The sequence below is a fragment of the Symphalangus syndactylus genome, chromosome 14 (genome assembly GCF_028878055.3).
Source record: "Symphalangus syndactylus isolate Jambi chromosome 14, NHGRI_mSymSyn1-v2.1_pri, whole genome shotgun sequence".
NCBI classification, from domain to species: Eukaryota; Metazoa; Chordata; class Mammalia; order Primates; family Hylobatidae; genus Symphalangus; species Symphalangus syndactylus.
This window is the reverse complement of record NC_072436.2, coordinates 8,129,529-8,150,162: the sequence shown is the minus strand read 5'-3', so window position 1 is coordinate 8,150,162 and position 20,634 is coordinate 8,129,529. Positions and strand designations below refer to the sequence as shown.

The window sequence follows — 20,634 nt, the reverse complement described above, 5'->3', positions numbered from 1 at the left end:
AGGCCCCGTCGGCGGGAGGAGCGTCCTTGGTGATGTGAACACAGACCTGCTCCCTCTCGGGCTGTCGTGCTTGTCACCCACACTCATCCTGCCCACTGTCGGAGCCTTCTCAGAAGTTACTCAGATGCTCTTTCAGTTGACCTGGTTTTATAGGCAAGCATTATGAGTTAAACGGCACCTCTGCTCGAGGTCACAGCGCCCACCTAAAACTGGTGAACGTTCACTTTCTGTCATTTCCCAGCCTCAAGGCAGAGCTTCCCGCAGGGCTCTGCAGCTCCAGCCCCCATCCCCCTGCTCTGTCCCCGCCCCACTGCCCCTTCTTCCATCTCCTTGTCTTCCATCACCTCACCTAACTCTCAGCTCTGTCTTCAGCTTCTCTTCTTTTCTTCTCTCCCTTGTCAGTTGGTTGCAGTCTTGTCCATTTCACTTCCAGCCCATCTCTGAAGCCGCCATGCACTTCCACCCCAGCCCTTGTCTGTCGCAGGAATGCTGTCCCCCTGGCCTCAGCTTGCCCCCACCACAGCACCCGGGCGTCTCCTGCTTGCAGGCTCTCCCTGTCATGCTGTGTCCAGCACTACCTTGAGGCTCCCCTTGGCTCAGCCTCCTGTCTTGCTATTGTCATCACTGCATGACACCGAGTGATTCCCCCTGAAAAACAGAGCAAGCCACAGGAACCCCGTGGCCTGTGTGTTCTCCCCAGCCGCAGTGTGCTCTATGGCCTCTGGGGTCGCCGCAGTGTGCCCTGTGGCCTGTGTGTTCTTTCCGGCCACAGCATGCCCGTGGCCTGCGTGGTCTCCATGGCTGCAGTATGCCTATGGCCTGCAGGGTCTCTGTGGCTGCAGTGTGCCCATGGCCCGTGGGGTCTCTGGTTGCAGTATGCCCGTGGCCTGCGTGGTCTCCGTGGCTGCAGTATGTCTGTGGCTTGTGGGGGCTCCGTGGCCGCAGTGTGCCTATGGCCTGTGGGGGTCTCCGTGGCTGCAGTATGCCCGTGGCCTGTGGGGTCTCTGTGGCCGCAGTGTGCCCATGGCCTGCGGGGTCTCCGTGGCTGCAGTATGCCCGTGGCCTGTGTGGTCTCCGTGGCTGCAATGTGCCCATGGCCTGCGGGGTCTCCATGGCTGCAGTATGCCCGTGGCCTGTGGGGTCTGTGTGGCTGCAGTATGCCCGTGGCCTGTGTGGTTTCTGTGGCTGCAGTGTGCCCATGGTCTGCAGGGTCTCCGTGGCTGCAGTATGCCTGTGGCCTGTGGGGTCTGTGTGGCTGCAGTGTGCCCGTGGCCTGCGGGGTCTCCGTGGCTGCAGTGTGCCTGTGGTTGGTTGGGCCTTTGTGTGTGCTGCCCCCCTTCAGGTTGGCTCCTTGCCCTCTGAGCGCTTGCTCTCCTGACCTCCACCGCTGTTGCTTCCCAGCAAGGAAGTTGAGTAGGTTCAACTCCAGCAGCTCTTGGTTCATGATTTGGGATGGTGGAGGTCTTGGCAATGTCTCCTGCCTTGAGGCCCCTGTGGGGCTGGCTGTTGGTTTCAGGGACACAGGTGGTGCAGTCAGAAGATGCCTGCAGCCCTCCCCACACTGAGTCTGGCTCTTGTTTGCAGCTACCACTGTCCTCAAGTGCCTCGATGGCTGCAGACTCCCTGAGAGCAACCAGATCCTGCTGCGGAAGCTGGGGGTGAAGCTTGTGCAGCGACTGGGGCTGACCTTCCTGAAGCCGAAGGTGGCAGCATGGAGGTAGGCACCGTGAGGGCGGCACCTGGGGAGGGCCACGGGGTGGGGAGGGGGTGCTGTGGGGGGCAGGCGCCATTGATGGCGGGGGAGGCAGGTGCTGTTGGGGCAGGTGCTGTGGGGAGGCAGTTGCCCTGTTGGGGGGTAGGGGAGGCAGGCACCATGGGGTTGGGAGGCAGGCGCCTTGGTTCTGGACACAGTCAGGGGCACTGTCTGGAGGGCATGCCGAGCCGTAGGTGAGCATCTGGTGTGGCTGGTGCTGTGGCTTTTGTGTCCAGTGGTGATGGCAGAGAAGACGCGTTAGTAACAAGTGTTTTCTGCTTTCATTCATTTCTTTAATCCTAGAAGTGTTTCTGATTTTGAGAGGAACGGTTTTCTTTTGGTTATTTTCTGACTGCATCTCCCAGTTGGAAGAACTGCAGCTGGCGTGACAGAAGGGCGGCGTGTGCGTCGTGTGGCTGGGAGTCAGCGTGGCAGGAGGGCGGCGTGTGTGCGTCGTGTCGCTCAGAGGCGGTGCGGCCTCCCTGGTGTGGACGTGCTGTGGGGGAAAGCTGCGTCTGATCAGTGATGAGTCTGAATGACAGGCTCCGTTTCAGAGACTTTGGGAGACAGTGAAACCGCCTTTCTTGCTGGCAGAAATGATGTCTTAGCAGTCTGTAGCTGGCCGGTGTGAACGAGTTGGTTCTCAAGGAGACAGACTTTTCTAGTGTTTTTAGGGTGCTGTGTTTTAGCGACCTTCAGTTGGTTTCAAGTGCTAATACGTGTGGTTTGGGATGGAATTATTTGGTTAAGGTCAGCTCACGCTCTGTCCTGGATGATGGCAAATTCCAGAGACGTGTGTTGTGTTGTAGTGTTCAGTGTGCAGCTCACTCTGTAGGAGGTTGCTCATTAGACACAGTGTTCGTGGCTAGTTTCTCAGTGCTGCTTTGGGAAATGTTCAGTGCTGTACCAGGCAGGGTTCTCCAGAGAAGCAGAGCCCATAGGATGTGTGTGCATTGGCGAGGCTGTGAGCTGGAGACCAGGAGAGCTCATGGTGGTTCTTGGCCGAAGGCCTCAGGGTGGAGACCCAGGAAGAGCTGATTGGTTTTAGTCTGAAGACAGAACAAGGCCAGTTGAGAGATTGCCAGGCAGGAGGGCTGGTGTTTTGTTCTGCTGGGGCCTTCCGCTGGCTGAACGAGGCCCCCTGCATTCGGCAGGGTCCTCTGCCTGACTTTGTCTACAGATTCACGTGCTTTGCTGGTCCAGAGCCCCTGACACAAGCACTGGAAGCAGGTGTGACGAAATAGCGGGGTGCCCCACGGCCCAGTCAGGTTGACATGTAAAGTTAAGCGTCACAAGCACTGAAATGTTGGTACGGAAAATAATCCAGTATCCTAGTTCTCTCGATAATGATGTGCGTGTTGCCACATACATTTCACGTAATTCTAACGTGGTTGGGCTTTAGTCCCCCTCCTTGTGTTTGTTTTTCTCTTCCGTCTTCCTTTACGTTTCCTGTTTCTTATGTATTTCTAACTTGTTTTCATTTTTATCTCCTCGGTTGGATTTTCGATGTTTTTGTTAGTACCATTCTCTTCTTGGTTGTTTTCTGTTGACGAGGATGGACTTACGCCCTGGCGGGCTGTTAGATTCCTGGTTCATCCCACTCCTCCTGCCAGCCTTGGCTTGAGGCTTTGTTAGGCTGGGTCTTTCTCAGCTCTTCTCCTCCCGGGATTGGTCTTTCCTCCACAGCATGGTCCTTGCTTTAAGTATGTAGCCTTTCAGGGTCTTAGGTGGAAGTCACGGCTTTCCCTCCTGTCCTGCTGGGCCCTGGTCTCCGGGGCCCTCTGAGGGTTGCACAGTCTCCACTGCAGCACTCGGCCTCCCAGCCATTCTCTGACAGGTGCGTCTGAGTCTCGCCTTGTGTTTCCTTATCTTGGGGTGCCCAGGGATCTAAGGGAATTTTTGGGCAGAGTTTCGGGGCTCTTTCTCAGCAGCTCTCTTCTCCCCAACATCCTCTCCCCCACATATGAGCCCTCCACCCAGTGAGATTGCTGCTTCCTGGGCTGAGCCCTCCACCCAGTGAGATTGCTGCTTCCTGGGCTGTTTTCCTGGTACAGTGTAGAAAGTACCCCTGTGGGGAGGAGGTGGAGGTGGCCCACCTGTAGCTTCCCCTCGCTGGGGATTGTCGCCCTGCGTTGGTTGCCATCACCTGCTGGCCAACAGTGGCTTTACGCCTGCTGTTCGAGTCTCACCATTGTTGAGGTCGGGAGGGCACATGCAGAAGCAGCCTGAGGTCATTGTCTTTGTGGTGCCGTCTGGTCTTTGTGAGGTGGCTGAGCTGCGCGCTTGCTTGAGGAGAGTGGCGGCTGGGATGCACCTGCCTGTGGGGCATTAGGGGAGACTGGGGGCTGAGGTGTGCCCACCCGTGGGGCATTAGGGGAGACTGGGGGCTGGGGTGTACCCGCCCATGGGCCGTTAGGGGAGACTGGGGGCGGGGGTGTGCACCTACCCGTGGGGCGTTAGGGGATAGTGGGGCTCGGGGTGTGCCGGCCCGTGGGGCGTTAGGGGAGACTGGGGGCTGGGGTGGAGACTGGAGGCTGGGGTGTGCCTGCCCGTGGGGCATTAGGAGAGACTGGGGCCTGGGGTGTGCCTGCCTGTGGGTGTTAGGGGAGAGTGGGGGCCTGGGGTGTGCCTGCCTGTGGGGCGTTAGGGGAGACTGGGGATTGGGGTGCACCTGCCTGTGGGGCATTAGGGGAGACTAGGGGCTGGGGTGCACCTGCCTGTGGGGCATTAGGGGAGACTGGGGCCAGGGTGCACCTGCCCATGGGGTGTTAGGGGAGACGGGGGGCCAGGGTGCACCTGCCCGTGGGGTGTTAGGGGAGAGTGGGGGCTGGGGTGTGCCCACTCGTGGGGTGTTAGGGGAGAGTGGGGGCTGGGGTGTGCCCACTCGTGGGGTGTTAGGGGAGAGTGGGGGCTGGGGTGTGCCCACTCGTGGGGTGTTAGGGGAGAGTGGGGGCTGGGGTGTGCCCACTCGTGGGGTGTTAGGGGAGAGTGGGGGCTGGGGTGCACTTGCCTGTGGGGCATTAGGGGGGAGTGGGGGCTGGGGTGCACCTGCCTATGGAGTTTAGGGGAGAGTGGGGGCCGGGGTGCACCTGCCTATGGAGTTTAGGGGAGAGTGGGGGCCGGGGTGCACCTGCCTGTGGGATGTTAGGGGAGAGTGGGGGCCGGGGTGTGCCTGCTCGTGGGGCATTAGGTGTCTTGCTGGGTGTCTGATGGTCTCCACCACGGTCCTACGATGGCTGATGATACTCTCTTCATACCAGTTGCCCTACATAACAGTGTACCCCTAAATTTAGCAGCTTAAACAGTGCACTTTTTCCTCACAGTTCTGGTGGGTCTGGAATCTTGACGTGGCTCAGCTGCGTCCCCGGTCAGGGTCTCTCCTGAGGCTTCGTGAAGGCGCCGGCCTGGCCCCTGCCGTCTCAAGGCCTGCACTGGTGGGGGATCTGCTTCCATGCTCCTCATGGGTTGCTGTCGGGACCCGGTGCCTTGTGGGCTGTTGGTGGGGACCCGTTTGAAGTCCTTGCCACGTGGGCCCCTCCTCAGGGCAGCGCACAGCATGGCAGCTGGCTTCATTGGAGGCTGAGAGGCGGGTGGAAACCATGGCTGTTGGGAAGGTGGCAGCTCTCGCCAGACTCTGCGTATTCTGTTCTTTGGGAGGGAATCACTGGGCCCACGCCACACCTCGTGTGAGAGGAATGCTAGGAGGTGGGGGTCGCGGGGCCATCTTGGAAACCTCCCCCCTCCTTGTTTCCTAGACTTGGAAACTGAGTCCCAGAGGGCTAGAGCTAGGATGAGTCATTCGAGGCAGGTTGATGGCGTCAGCACCAGTGTGTGAGTTCCGGTTCTGCCTCCGAAGCCCAAGTGGTTTGTCCTCTGGGAGGCTGTCTCAGGCTACAGCCGCAGCAGCTGCCCTGAACTCTCACTGGACCCCTTTTCGGCATGAGGCCGGGGAAGCAGGGCCCACAGCCAGGCGGCCCGTCCTGCACTCACCCTTGGCAGGAGCAGCCGTGTTCGCAGGGGCCTTGCTCAGTGCAGGGCTGGGCTGCACTCCGAGCGCACACTCTGACCGCTCCTCACACAGCTCTCTGCGCAGGACTGCGTTCCCATTTTATAGAGGGGGAAGTGGGGGCATGGAGCGGCTCAGGGGCTGTTCAGAGTCACACAGCAAGTAGGCGCAGAGCAGGCCTGACCAGGAGCCAGGTCCCGGGGCCTGTGCCGTGGGACCCTTCATGGTGTGTCCAGGGGATGACGATGCAGGTGCCCCACGTGGGTGTGAAAAGGGCTACATGTTGCTGCCTTTTGAGGGGCATTTGGGAGGCAGGATCTGTAGGAACTGGTGATGGGTGAGACACAGCACCTGGTGATGAAGGGGCTGTGTGTGGCCTGGGCGGTGGCAGTGGTGGCCGTTCAGGAAGGGGCTGCCAGGAGGCAGAGGGTCCCGGAGGCCGGGTGCTTCCCCAGGGAAGGTGCTGGTCGTTGGAACGCCACTGGTGCTGGTCCTGTCGTCTGTGTACCCATCATCATGCCTTCTCTCCTGACTTTCCATAATCAAAACTGGACACCAGCTGAGGATATTCTGGAATCGGGGCATGCTTTGTGGCTCACACCAGGATCTTCCTGGCAGTTTGTGCTGATGGCGGTGCCTCCAGGTTCTCCCTTCTTATCTGGTCTCTGCAAAGTGCATGGAATTTTCACAGACACCCTTTAAGATTCAAAGTGACCCTGAATGACTGATTCCAGTCATCAAGATGCTGTGAGCTGCAAAGCTGATCTGAGGATGCTTTGGTTTGCACAGGTATCAGCGTGGCTGCCGCTCTTTGGCTGCAAATCTGCAGCTCCTCACTCAGGGTCAGAGTGAGCAGAAGCCGCTCATCCTGACCGAAGATGATGATGAAGATGACGACATCCCAGATGGAGTGGAGCGTGTGATAGGTGCGTGGGGTCTAAGCGGCGGCCTCTGCTCTTGGGCATCGTCGGGCCGAGTCCCCTCCACTCCAGGACCACACTTCCTTCTTCCCTTGCTGGTGCCGGCACTGTCTGGCCACCCGTCCCCTTCGCCGAGTGCACGGTCGCTGCCCATCCTCTGGCTCCTGAACCCAGTCTCTTTCTGTGTGCCATAGAAACCCTTTTTCCCACCGCCTCCCCACTTTCCTGACCTGGGCTGCTTGCTCTGGGTAGCTGGTGTCCTCAGGAAACAGTTCTCCCGGGAAATTGAGTTGGGGTCCCTGAGGCTCAGGTCTCTGGCTCCTTGGCCCCTAAACCCTGCTCAGTTCCTTACCTCGGGAGCCATTTCAAACTCCCTTAAACCACATTACACCTTGCAGGGGTCTCCATCCACTGCCCTGTTCTCCTCCGGGGTCTCCTGCTGCACAGACAAAGTTAGGAGCCCCTCACGGCGGCCATCCTGGGACTGGCTCCTGTCCACACCCTGTCCTGCCCTCCTGCGACGGTTGGATGGGGTCTCCCCCGGACCCAGGCAGGGCCTCCTCATGTCCCCTCCCTGTGAGGCCCCCATCCTCTCCCATTATCTCCCAGCTTCCTGATGGGTGGGCGGGGCCACGCTGCCTGTGCTGTGCCGCGCTCTGCTCACATCCCCTCTGCTCCCTCCAGGGCAGGTTTCTCCCCAGTCATCCACACCCCACCTCGACCGTGACCATCAGGGCGCGTTGCCAGCCCCGAGCCAGCATCCACTCCGGCCCTTCCCTTGACCTTTGCTTCTCAGAGGCCTCCCTGGTTGCGTGCTAGGCGCCCGCATCTGTGCTCTGAGTCCCGGGCGGGGCCCTGGGTCTGCCCCTTCCCCATGTCCGTAGCCTACCCCAGGCTCATTCCCGTCTCCCACCCCCTGCACGCAGTCCCCTCTGCCCGCATTCCAGCTGCTGTGCTGGCTCCAGACTGTCTCTCCCCCCTCCCCTGTGGTCACTCAGCGAGCTTCTCCATCAGGGTCTTCCCAGGGCCGTTTGGTGCCCTCGGGCCAAGGCTTCACCCCTGCTGGGGCTTGCAGGGCCCTCACTGTGTGACCCGACCCCTCCCCGCATCCTCTAGGCTTCTGTGTGGTTCTTAAAAGTTCAGCCTGCCGCCAAGGCCTGGTCCCTGGGAGAGACGTCTTCGTGCAGCCGCTGGCTGGGGGTTTTCTTTGGAAGATTCCCAGCCCACTTTGGTCACCCGTGAGCTGCAGGCCCTTCCCCGGCCTGGGTGGGGCCCTTGATGTTGGCCTTCACCTGGGGGCAGGCAGCTGCTCCCTGTTGCCTGCTTTAATGGGGTAGATCTGTTTCTTAGGAACAGAGAACTTAGGAACATGGCCGTATGTGATTATTTGAGAACGGAGAGAAGGAAATGTTCTTTTCCTGTCATTAAAATTAACATTGTTAATGTAATTCCCTTCAGCGTATGCACTGAGTAGTGTACAGGATGGGTCACCTTACAGCTGGGAAACTAGGAACTTTGTGTGGACTCTGTCGTGCATCACCTTCCTCTTCCTACAGAGCAGCTGCTGGTCGGGCTGAAGGACAAGGACACTGTCGTGCGGTGGTCTGCAGCCAAGGGGTAGGTGTCCGCGGCCGCAGAAGCACCCCGGGGAGTGGGCCGGCCTCTCTTGTGCGAGTCAACAGCTACAAATACCCAACAGCTTTGGAGCGGCAGCGCGGCCCCCCCCGTGGCCCCCTCCAACATACGTGTGTTGCTTTACGTGTTGGCGTGAAGATGGTTCCCGAGGCGGAGCCTCAGGCTCCTCCGTCCTCCTGCCTCTGGCTGGCCCTGCCAGGTCACGAGCAGGCCAGGTTTACCTGTTTATCTTCAAAATGTTCCCTTGTTTTTCCACATCCTCATCACTGTGCCCGCCACCTGTTGTTCCCCACAGATGGGGGTCACGGCTCCTACAATGATGGTGCTCGGGGAAGAGCCCTCTGTTGTGGGGTGAGCAGGTGCCAGCCCCTCATTCACCCCTCACTAGCACCTGTCATACCTGTGGGGGTCGACATGCACCCTGCACCCCGGGCCTCAGTGGACATGCACCCTGCACCCCGGGCCTCAGTGGACATGCATCCTGCACCCCGGGCCTCAGTCGACATGCACCCTGCACCCCGGGCCTCAGTGGAGGTCGTGAGGCAGATCCAGCGGGGCCTGGCCTTGAGCACAACAGGTGGAGGCCTGGCCTGGAGGAGCCGGTGGCCCTCTGGGCTCGGGCTGTGCAGGGACAGCGATACACGTGAAGAAGATGCTGAAGTGTCGAGGAGGCCCCTGCTGTGGAGGAGAGGAGGCAGGTGCAGGGGCTGGCAGGTGCTGAGATGTCAGGGAGGTACCTTCTGTGGAGTGGATGAGGCAGGTGCAGGGGCCAGCAGATGCTGGGGTTGGGGGAGGCCCCTGCTGTGGAGGGGACGAGGCAGGTGGAGGGGCTGGCAGGTGCTGGGGGGCGGGCGGGGAGGTCCCTGCTGTGGAGGGGACGAGGCAGGTGGAGGGGCTGGCAGGTGCTGGGGGGCAGAGAGAACCCTGCTGTGGAGGGGACGAGGCAGGTGGAGGGGCCGGCAGGTGCTGAGGTGTCAGGGAGGTCCCTGCTGTGGAGGGGATGAAGCAGGTGCAGGGACTGGCAGGTGCTGGGGGTCGGGCGGGAGGTCCCTGCTGTGGAGGGGACAAGGCAGGTGCTGGGGGACGAGGCAGGTAGAGGGGCCGGCAGGTGCTGGGGGACGGGGAGGCTGGTTTTTGCCCTTGCTCTCGCGTGCGTCTGTGCTGGGTCCGTCCACACCATGAGGTCTGGGAGGAGCTCCACAGCGCTGCAGGGCTCACATAGGCCTTTGTGTTGCTGTACATAGGGGACGGCTTTTCAGCCCAGAGCCTTGTCTGGTTGGGTGTGATGGGCCCACGCAGTGAGAGGCTGGGCAGGCCTTCCCAGTGTCCTTCCTCGAGGCCCCTGGCCAGGACCTTCCCCACGGAGCCATCTCCAGGGACTTGGACCCTGTGAGCCGGCCTCCATGTGGGGCCGTGAGCCTGTCACCTGGCCTGATGGGAGCCTGCACAGTCAGCATTTGGGGTGGCACAGAGGAAGCCCGGCTCCAGGAGGGAGGGTCAGGGTGAAGCCCTCAGTGTTCGCCCGCTGCCTCGGTGCCCTCAGCCATCACTGGTGGCCTGCATTGTCCGCGTTAACGGTGGTACCTGGTGACCTGCCCTGTGCCCCGTGTGCTCACTCGTCCCCTTTGAATCTGGCTGCTTTGGATGTGTGCAGGCTCCTTTACCCTTCAGCTTGTTTTACCGCCGGGCTCCAGCAGGGAGTTGGCCCCTTCTCTCCTGGTCTCTGGAGGAAAGGATGGTTGTTCAGGCCGTTCACATGTGTCACGCATGCCCTTGGCGACAGGCTGGTGGTGCCCCTGACGGATTGCTGCGTTTCTCTTTCAGCATCGGTAGGATGGCTGGCAGGCTTCCCAGAGCCCTGGCGGATGACGTGGTTGGGTCTGTGCTGGACTGCTTCAGGTATGTGAGAAGAGCAGGGGAGGCGTGTGGGCCTGACCATGAGCTGAGAAGCCTGGCTTTCCTTATATCCTTCCATGCTTGCTTTTCGTTGAGCTGTGTGTCAGAACTCCAGAAACTCTTTTCTCCCCCTTTTGAAGTTAAACTTGAGAACTCTTGTTATTTCTGGTGTGTTGCTTTTATCAACTCCATTCTATTTAAAAACCTTAAGGAAAAAGAGAGTCAGTTTAGACATATACCCATGTAGACGTTTGTTCTGAAAGGAAAAGCTCTATTGAGTGAGTTGGGGCTGCCCCGAGAGCTTTCTTTGGGAGGTTCGGGTCTGCCCCTTGCCTGCCCTTTAGCCACGTGTATCACTCAGACCTTAAAGTGAGGCTGGTGTGACCAAGGCCAGAGTTTGAAGTTGGATTTCATTTTAATGAAATGTGAGGCTTTGGGAGGCCAAAGTGGGAGGACGGCTTGAGCCTATGAATTCGAGACCAGCCTGGGCAATGAAGCGAAACCCCATCTCTACAGAGAGTTAAAAAATTAGCCGGACGTGGTCCCAGCTACTCGGGAAGCTGAGGTGGGAGGATCATTTGAGGCCAGGAGTTTGAGGCTTCATGAGCCACGATGGTGCCACTGCTGCACTCCAGACTGGGCAACAGAGTGAGACCTGGTCTCAAAACAAAACTGAGTATAGACAGCCACATGTGCTGTGCTGCATTTGTCTTGTCAGCCTTCAGGGAGTTCTGGGTCTTGGGACCGTGTGGCTTGTGGGTGGTAGAGGTGTGGGCTGGGCTGTGCGGGTGGCAGGGCCTGGGGTTTCAGCCTGGGGCCTGCAGACCTGCCCTGGTGTGCTCACACGTGTGAGGCATCGATCTGTGACCTCCCCAGGGATTCTTACTTTTGCTTGTGTAAACGTCTCTCCCAGTTTCAGCCGCCGAGGGTTGAGAGCAGGCGTCCAGCTTGCTCAGGACCCCACTTTTGCTTCTGTGAACGTCTCTCCCAGTTTCAGCAGCTGAGGGTTGAGAGCAGGCGTCCAGCTTGTTCAGGACCCCACTTTTGCTTCTGTGAACGTCTCTCCCAGTTTCAGCAGCCGAGGGTTGAGAGCAGGCGTCCAGCTTGCTCAGGACCCCACTTTTGCTTCTGTGAACGTCTCTCCCAGTTTCAGCAGCCGAGGGTTGAGAGCAGGCGTCCAGCTTGCTCAGGACCCCACTTTTGCTTCTGTGAACGTCTCTCCCAGTTTCAGCCGCCGAGGGTTGAGAGCAGGCGTCCAGCTTGCTCAGGACCCAGGTGTGCTGTTGTTCTTCATTAGCCCAGACACCGTGGAGAAAGCTGTGCTGTCAGCACTTTGGAGGCTCCAGTTCGCGTTACCTGTCAGTCACCAGGGACAGCTCCGGAGCTGTTCACAAAGCCTTGTTTTCCTTCTGGAGCAGATTCCTTGTGCATTTAGCCTCCAGCCTGCTCAGTGACAATTTCAGGAGCACAGGACACAATGTGTCAGATATGGGTCATGTTTTTCAGAGCAGTGCGCATGCATGTGTGAGAAATACTCTTCCGGTGGAAACATTGCTAGCAGAAAACATGCTCTTTATCGCAACTGCTTGACGGGAGGCAGGGGTTGGAGGGTGCTACGTGCTTGGCTTCTCTGTAGACGACCTCCAGCCTTGTTTCAGGCGTGTCCCTGGAGCTCCTTTCTGGTGGTCGTGGTGGGCGTACGTCCTCCTGTCGCCTGGCGCCACCTGCGGCCTTCACAACAGTGTGGTGGGCTCCAGGCTGGGCCTGCCCGTGCCTGTCCGGACTTTGCCTCTCTCCTCCGGCCGCTGGGCTGCCTGCTCGTCAGGCCTAGTGTGTCTCCTGAAACTCACTGTGTGTCTTTCCCTCCACAACGTGCAGCCTCTCTGGACGGTGTGTTCCTTACTCCAGCTCACCATCTTGATCTAGTTTCATTTTTCCTGGCTTGTTTAATCTTCAGGTGCTTTTTTACCTTTATTTCTGTTATTTTAGTGTGCTCATTCCATTTTTGTAGCTAGGTTCTGGGATGGGGTGGCCTTTTTACTCTTGATTTCGCAGGGCCTTCATCCCAAAGTAGCTGCAGGGCCATCATCCCGAGTCCTCGCAGGATGCAGCTCTGGTCAGCGCTGCCTTGCCGTTCCCTGGGTGCTCAGCGTGTGATTGTCAACCGTGCATAAAAAGGTGCAGCCTCAGAGCAGGATGTCTGAAGACACCAGAAAGCCAGGAGTTGCTGGGGCGTGGGGTGGCCTGCAGCCCTGCATGGTGGCTGCTCCAATCTTGTCCTTCCATGGGACGTGTGGTGAGCTGCCAGCCTCTTCTGAAATGGGTCGGAGAAAGGGCATTAATTATATTAACTGTAAGAACACCCAGCACCCAGGAGGGTTAACTTACTCCCCGCTCCTTTCCTGGGCTGGGTTATGCAATGAGTGGAGCTGCACCCATCCCCAGGGGTTCAGGATCTGTGTGTCTGGTGTGGCTGTCCCCCAAGCGTGCATGACTCCCTCAGGACCTGGGGCCCCCTCCCGTCTCCCATCACCAGCCCTGCAGCATTCCCAGGACCTAGGAAGTAGCACCAGACCCCAGGCTGTGGCAGAAGCAGGGCGCCTTGGAGAGGAGTGTGTCTCTGTCTGTGCCAACCCCACTGGGTTCTCCCGTGTGCAAACCAACTGAACCTGTGCCCGGGCCCAGCTGTGGGTCCTGCTGACTTGCCCGATAGCATCTTCTGAGACACTCGGTGTGGAGCGTCTGGAAGCCACGGCACTACGCTGTGCCCCCCGCCCACCACCCGCCCCTGCCCGAGAGCGTCTTCTGAGACACTCGGTGTGGAGCGTCTGGAAGCCACGGCACTATGCTGTGCCCCCCGCTCGCCACCCGCCCCGCCCCCACCCCTTGTCAGCAGGAGCCTCACCACGTGGGTTCCTTCCTGTTCAGCTGTAGGGTTTCACTGAGGTTTTGGACTGGGTGATGTGTTCGTTCAAAATTCAAACCGAGGGGAAGAAGACAGTCTCCCCAGACCCTGGAGCCCCCCTGCAGGTGACCTGGGGCGTCCCTTCCTCATCCCTCCGGGGACTGATGCAGGTGTGAGCAGATGGATACAGAGGTTTTCTTGTTTTGTTTTTGAGATGGAGTCTCGCTCTGTCGCCAGGCTGGAGTGCAGTAGTGCGGTCTCGGCTCACTGCAAGCTCTGCCTCCTGGGTTCAAGCCATTCCCCTGCTGCAGCCTCCCAAGTAGCTGGGACTACAGGCACCCGCCACCACGCCCGGCTAATTTTTTGTATTTAGTGGAGACGGGGTTTCACCATGTTGGCCAGTCGGGTCTCCATCTCCTGACCTTGTGGTCTGCCCGCCTCGGCCTCCCGAAGTGCTGGGATGACAGGCTGAGCCACTGCGCCTGGCTGTTTTGTTTTTAGAGGTGGGGTCTTACTCTGTTGCTCAGGCACCATGACAGCTCACTGCAGCCTCTACCTCTTAAGTTCAAGTGATCCTCCTGCCTCAGCCTCCGGAGTAGCTGGGACTACAGGTGTGCAACACCACACCTGGCTAATTATTTTATTTTATTTTTGTAGAGATGGGGTCTTGCCATGTTGCCCAGACTAGTCTTGAACTCCTGGCCTCAAGCAATCCTCTTGCCTCGGTTTCCCAAAGTGCTGGGACTGTAGGCCTGAGCCCTGTACCTGGCTGAAATTGTCTCTTTCATTTTACACAGATAATGGCTTACTTGTCACACTTTTCCACCAAACGCATCTTTGAGGTCATTTTACATTAGTGCTGTTCCCCTCGCTCTTGATGATCTGAGACCCGTGTATCTGCTACACTCTTTGCCCGCCTTCTTTCTCTCTCTCTTCCTCTCCCGCTCGTCCGCCCACTCATAGCTTCCACTGTTTTCTGTTGTCTTCCCTCCTCTGAGACCCCCCTGTGCTCCCAGGAGTGCCTTAAGCTTGGATGTGAGGGCAGGAACTCACCCTGGCTGCTTGGCTTCTCCCTGTGCCCCTGGTGTCCATGGACAGAGTTCCCTGTCCGGTTCGACTGTGCCGTGGTGGTGCTGGGCCTCTCAGGCGAGCCTGATGGACGGACGGCACCCCCTGGACCCTGCCGCCCTCGCCACCGTGCCACAGTGAACACGTGTCTGATTTAGAAGTAGACATTGGCCTGACAGGCATTTGTTTTGGTATTTTTAAGTCACGGTAACCTTGGTATTTTGTCAAGTTCATTCAGATGTTAACTAAATCTTTGTGAAAGGTGTGAAGCATCTTTCTCCGATGAAAACCCTAAAGGACGCAAGTGCTGATGTGAAAATATGCAAGGGCTCACAGAGCCTCTGGGCAGACAGTAAACATCTGGAACTTGATCGAAGTTTAACTGTGATTGTGTCAGTCGGTGACAGTGAGCTCTGAGGAGCAGCTGGTGGAAGCTGGTGTCTGTCTCAGCCCCTCCTCTCCTCTGGGCCGGGCATGCAGGAGGCGAGGCAGCCGCCAGGCGGAGAGGCACTCTCCGATTTTCCTAAGTATTCTTGTCCATATTGATTGCCAGCTAGTCATACAGTTTAGTGGGTTTTCCTAAACATTTATTTGCTGTCAAGTCAATTTAATTAGAATCAGGAGAGCTTCTGAACCACCCCAGGGAAATTAGTACATATAAAATATTATGACTTGATCGATGGCCATTGCAGTTGTTCATTAAAAGTTCATATTTCAAATACTGTGAAAAATCTTGCAATGCCAGTTCATTATTCTAGCTTTTAATTCTGAGTTTGACTAAACAGTGGGGTGTCATTTAAAGAAGGTTTTCCTGCTCCCTTTTCTACCGACGTCTTCCTGTGCTAGGATTCCTGTTTTAAGTTCTTACTTTTCTGAAGTGTCTTATTTCTTTCTATGGGAGCATGGGTGTTGCCCGTACTTGGAGCGACACCGCTGTGGTGGGAAAACCCCACCCGGGACGACACGGACAGGACGGTCTCTTTGTTTGGAGACTGACCAGGACTTGTCCTCACTCTCAGGAGATCTGAAGAGGCCCTGGGGTGGGCACGGCTGTTGTCTTCGTACTCAGTCTCAGTGTGTTATTTCTTCAGCCAACTGATTATTTGCTTTTTTATTTTGAGACGGAGTCTCGCTCTGTCACCCAGGCTGGAGTGCAGTGGCGCGATCTCAGCTCACTGCAACCTCTGCTTCCCCAGTTCAAGCGATTCTCCTGCCTCAGCCTCCTGAGTAGCTGGGATTATAGGTGTGAGCCGCTGTGCCCAGCCTTGATACTTCAAAAACTTAGGAATGGGTTTTAGTGAGCCTTACGTGAGCCTTACAGGCACAGGATATGGACTTGCCAGGCTGGGCTCCTTGCCATGCTGTGGGCTTTGAACCAAAAGCTGACACGCGGGCTGTGGTCTCAGGATCTTTGTTGCTTTCAGTTTCCAGGAGACTGACAAGGCGTGGCATGGGGGATGTCTGGCGCTGGCGGAGCTGGGCAGGAGAGGCCTGTTGCTGCCGTCTCGCCTCGTGGATGGTGAGTAGCTGAAGCACAGTCAGTTGCTGTCTGTGGCAGGCTGCAGCCCTTCGTCTGAACCCATCTCCGCGGTGTGGTCCTGCTGCAGGCATGCACAGAAGAGCTTGAGAACAAGGTCTGTCCACCTTTTTCTCGCATTGGCCTTCATAATTTCCTAATTGCCTCTTTTTCCTGCTGTGAAATTTTAATGCCACAGATTACCCTGTGTAGCTGGTTTTGGAGGGCCACGAATCCTTGTAATGTCTGATTTTCTTACTCCCCAAAACCAGTTTTCATTCTTGAGGGACGTTGTTGCCCCTTAAGGACACATGCAGTGGCACCTGCTTCAGTTGTAGAACCAGGTACCCCTGGCAGCATCCTGGGTCACCTGGAGTGACACGGTGCTCCCTGGAGATGAGGCTCACGCCAGCATGAAACCAGGGTGGGAACTGGGGTGGAGGGCCAGGGGAGCTCTGCAGTGGCCAGCAGTGGGGTGGGGACAGAGGGCACAGCATGGCAGACGCAGAGGCACTGCCCCAGACCAGCTGTTGTGCTGTGGCCACACGCAGCCCTGTCTGTGTTTGGTGAGGAGAGTCCCTGGGTGTGGCTGGCAGTGCCCTCTGAGGGCAGGAAGGAAAGGATGTCTGTACAGGATAGAGTGGGGCCCATCCTGAGAGGGCCCCACCATGGAGACTTGATTCTGTCCAAAATAAAGACACCTGAGATGTGGTGGCCTTGCGTCTTCCCAGTGTGGAGCTGTGGTGGCGTCTGAAGTGACCGCTTTGCACTTGGCATTGTGATGTATGGGGAGAGCTTTTAGAGCCTGCAGTTCTTTTTTTTAATGTCTCTGCTTATTTTTTTTTCAGACTTCTTTTATTTTTAGGCCTCTTTATTGAGATCTAGTTTACATACCATAAAACGCACTCATTTAAGTGTACAGTTAAGTGGTTTTTGTATGTTTACAGAGTTGCACAACTATTGCCATAATTTAATTTCTGAACATTTTCATTGCCTCCAAAGGAAACCCTGTGTTTAAGAACTCACTCTCCACTCTCCCCAGCACCCCTGCCCTGGCAGCCACATCTCCAGTGTCTCTGTGAGTTTGTCTTTTATAGACATTTCATAACAGTGGAACCTACAACGTGTGATCTTTGGTGTCCAAATTCTTCCACTGAGTTCCTCTGTGTCGTAGCCTGTGGAGTGCCTCCTTCCTTCCTGTGGCAGAGCCTCGTCCTGCATGTAAATGCACCACATGCCACGTTTTGTCCATCCTGTTCATCAGCTGATGGACAGACATCTGGGTTGTTTCCACCCTTCACTGTTAGGTTAACGCTGCCGTGAACATTGTGTACACGTTTTTGAGTGGATGTTGGGTATAGACCTAGAAGAAATGCTGGGTCATACGTTAACTCCATGTTTAACTTTCTAAGAACCTGCCAAACTTTTTCCAAAATGATTCCACCATTTTACATTCCTGCCTGTAGTGTATGAGGGTTCTGTTTCTCTGATCTTCACCAACACTTGTTTTTATCTTTTTTTTTTGGACGGGGTTTCACTTTGTTGCCCAGGCTGGAGTGCAGTGATACAATCTCTGCTCACTGTAATCTCCGCCTTCCGAGACCAGGCGATCCTCCCACCTCAGCCTCCTGAGTAGCTGGGACCACTGGTGCGCACCACCACACCAGGTTATTTTTAGTTTTGTTAGAGACGGGGCTTCACCACATTGCCCAGGCTGGTCTTGAAGTCCTCAGCTCAAGCAGTCCACCCGCCTTGGCCTCCCAGAGTGTGGGGAATACAGGCGTGAGCCACCACACTTGCCCCCTGCTTCTTTAAAAAAAAGAAAAAAAAGCTGTCCTAGTGAGTGTGAAGTGCCACCTTGTTGTGCTTTTCATTTGCTTTTCCCCAACGACTGATAACACTTAGCATTTTCTGTGTTTGCCCATTTGTATGTCTTCTTTGGAGAAGTGTCTGTTCAAGTTCTTTACTCATTTAAAAAATTATTTTTTTAATTGTTGTTGTAAGTAAGAGTTTTTTTATGTATTCTGGGTATAAGTCTCTTATTGGATATATGATTTGCAAATGTTTTATTGCATTCCATAGTTGCCTTTTCACTTTATATTGATTGATTGACAGAGTCTCGCTCCATTGCCCAGGCTAGAGTGCAGCGGCCCCATCACAGCTCGCTGCCACCTTGATCTCCTGGGCTCAAGCCATATTCCCACCTTAGCTTCCCAAGTAGTTGGGACTACAGGGGTGCACCACCATGCCTGGCAAATTTTTTTTCTTTTTTTGAGACAGGATCTCATTCCCATCGCCCAGGCTGGAGTGCAGTGGTGTGATCTCAGCTCACTGCAGCCTCTACCTCTCAGGCTCAGGTGGTCCGCCTACCTCAGTCCCCTAAGTAGCTGGGGCTACAGGTACGTGCCGCCATGCCCAGCTGATTTTTGTATTCTTTGTAGAGGTGGGGTTTTCCCATGTTGTCCGGGCTGGTCTCAAACTCCTGAGCTCAAGCGATTCCCCCTCCCCCCACCCCGCCTCAGCCTCCCAAAGTGCTAGGATTATAGGCGTGAGCCACTGCACCTGGCCTTCATGCCTGGCTAATTAAAAAAATTTTTTGTAGAGATGGGGGTCTCACTATGTGGCCCAGGCTCGTCTCGAACTTCTGGCCTCCAGTGATCCTCCTGCCTCAGCCTCCCAAAGTGCTGGGATTGTAGGCTGTACCTGGTGTGTTTTCAATTTCTTTGATGGTGATATTTGACCCAGGTTTTAAATTTTAATGAAGTCCAGCTCATCCGTTTTTTCTTTCTTGTGTTTCTGGTGTCAGAGCTAAGAAATCATTGCGGACCCCAGAACCATGAAGTTGTGGTTTCATGTAAGGTTTTGTTCCATCCGAAGTGAGTGACTCGTAATGTTTATTTGTGACACTAGACGTGTGTGAGGGTGTATGTGTGAATGTGTAGCCGGGATGGAATGAAGTCCCTGCCTGTGGGGAGCCAGCTCCAGGTTCACTCGAAGGAGACAAGAGACTCTACTGGCTTGTGTGTGTGCTCTGTCGTGTCTTATGGCAACACCCACTGACCCCAGGCAGCGAGAGAGAGAGAGAGGGTATGGGTGTTGGCATCATAAAGGAAAAGGGTAAAGCTATTGTTCAGAAACTGATATGTGATGTGGAGTACACTGGCCCGTGACCTCCGCATGGTTGGCTGGTCCCTTCTGCCTGGTGGTGCCCTCCATGTGAGCCGAACCCTCTTTGCAGCCCCCATTCTGTAGCTGGTGGGACATGGAGAAGCTGTGCTGTCTCTGGGCAGGAAAAGGGCTCTTTCAGGCAGGGGTGAAAGAGATCCTGTCTTGGGGCTGACTCAGGAGGTGACAGGGCTAACATTCAATGAGCATTTGCAGCATACTTTGTATGTTTTTGTTTTAGACCTCACGCCATTCCTTCGAGAGCCGTCTTGTTTATATAAAGCGATAGTTGGGAGCCTCGTGTGGTGGCGGTGCCTATAGTCCTAGCCTCTTGGGAGGCCAAGGCAGGAGGATCACTTGAGCCTAGGAATTTGAGACCAGCCTGGGCAACGTAGTGAGACCCCATCTCTAAACACACACACACGCACACACACACACACACACACACACACACACACACACACGGCAGCTGCGGGAGCCAGGAAGTCTTTCAGGAGTCACGGTTCATGCTCAGCCCTTCGGCCTCCTCCATGTCACACGGCTGAGCTGTCCCTGCACCTCCTTGTCTCCTTGGAGAGTTACTGTGGTTCTCTGTCAGTTTAGTTTGAAAAGTGAAAACAGGCTGGGCATGGCAGCTCACGCCTGTAATCCCAGCACTTTGGGAGGCCGAGGCGGGGGGATCACCTGAGGCCAGGAGTTCGAGACCAGCCTGGCCAACATGGTGAAACCCCGTCTCTACTAAAAATACAAGGATGTGGTGGTGCATGCCCGTAATCCCAGCTACTCGGGAGGCTGAGGCAGAAGAATCGCTTGAACCTACGAGGCGGAGGTTGCAGTGAACCGATATCGCACCACTGCACTCCAGCCTGGGTGACAGAGCAAGATCCTGTCTCAAAAAAAAAAAAAAAAAGCACGAAAACAAATGCTTGGCAAATAAATGTTGTAGAAAGACACAATATGGATGAGCATGTTTGATGACTAAAGCTTTTGTTTGTCTTAGAGGAAATGTGGAGCTTCACTGGTGCATGCTAAAGGAGGAAGAAGTAAAACTAGGGAAGTCAGGTGGGCAGGCAGTGATGCGATGTTTGCCTTGAAGGCACCCTGGGTCTTTTTGCCCTTAGTCCTCTGAATAGGGAAACTCTGCCTGTTGGACTCAGGAAAAAAGCATCGCATTTTCTTTGGGTTACTTTTTAGGGAATCCTGCCAATTACACACACACACACACACACACACACACACACACACACACACACACACACACACAGTCTCCATCTGTTGTGCTGTAAGCCTATTTCTTGGTCTCTGACTCTGTGCACACCACCACGCCCAGCTAATTTTTTAAAGAAATTCAAAAGCAGCCTGGGCAACAAAATGAGATCCTGTTTCTACAAAAATTGTTTTAAAAAGGTAGTTGGGTGCAGTCCCAGCTACTCAGGAGGTCAAGGTGGGAGAATTGCTTGAGCCCAGGAGGTTGAGGCTGCAGTGAGCCGTGATCACACCGCTGCACTCAAGCCATCCTCCTGCCTTGGCCTGTGGACAGTGGGCCATGTTCTTTTTCTCTTTGCGTCATCACCTCTGTTTGAGGACTACTGTTAAAGGGCTACTTGGTCTTTGTTTTAGGTGATTCAAATTCCAGGACTTTTCTGGAGTGGTCCTGGCATAGGTCCTTTCACCTTTTTTGTGGCTCCTCTTTGAACCCCTCTGTTGTTGTGGCAGGAGGAGGTGGGCACTCCTCACCATGAGTAAGCTCATATAACGTTTGTGAACCCT

The 20,634-nt window shown here is 55.9% G+C and overlaps 1 protein-coding gene across 3 annotated transcripts in view; it reads left to right on the top strand.

The window, feature by feature from the left end:
* Positions 1-20,634, top strand: part of TBCD (tubulin folding cofactor D) — a 195,197-nt gene that overhangs the window by 46,487 nt on the left and 128,076 nt on the right. For all 3 annotated transcript variants that reach the window (XM_055240525.2, XM_063617094.1, XM_063617093.1), the window contains 5 exons: positions 1,585-1,717; positions 6,549-6,685; positions 8,236-8,296; positions 10,139-10,213; positions 15,608-15,702. In XM_055240525.2, the coding sequence (XP_055096500.1) occupies positions 1,585-1,717; positions 6,549-6,685; positions 8,236-8,296; positions 10,139-10,213; positions 15,608-15,702 (501 nt within the window). The remainder of the gene's footprint in view (positions 1-1,584; positions 1,718-6,548; positions 6,686-8,235; positions 8,297-10,138; positions 10,214-15,607; positions 15,703-20,634) is intronic.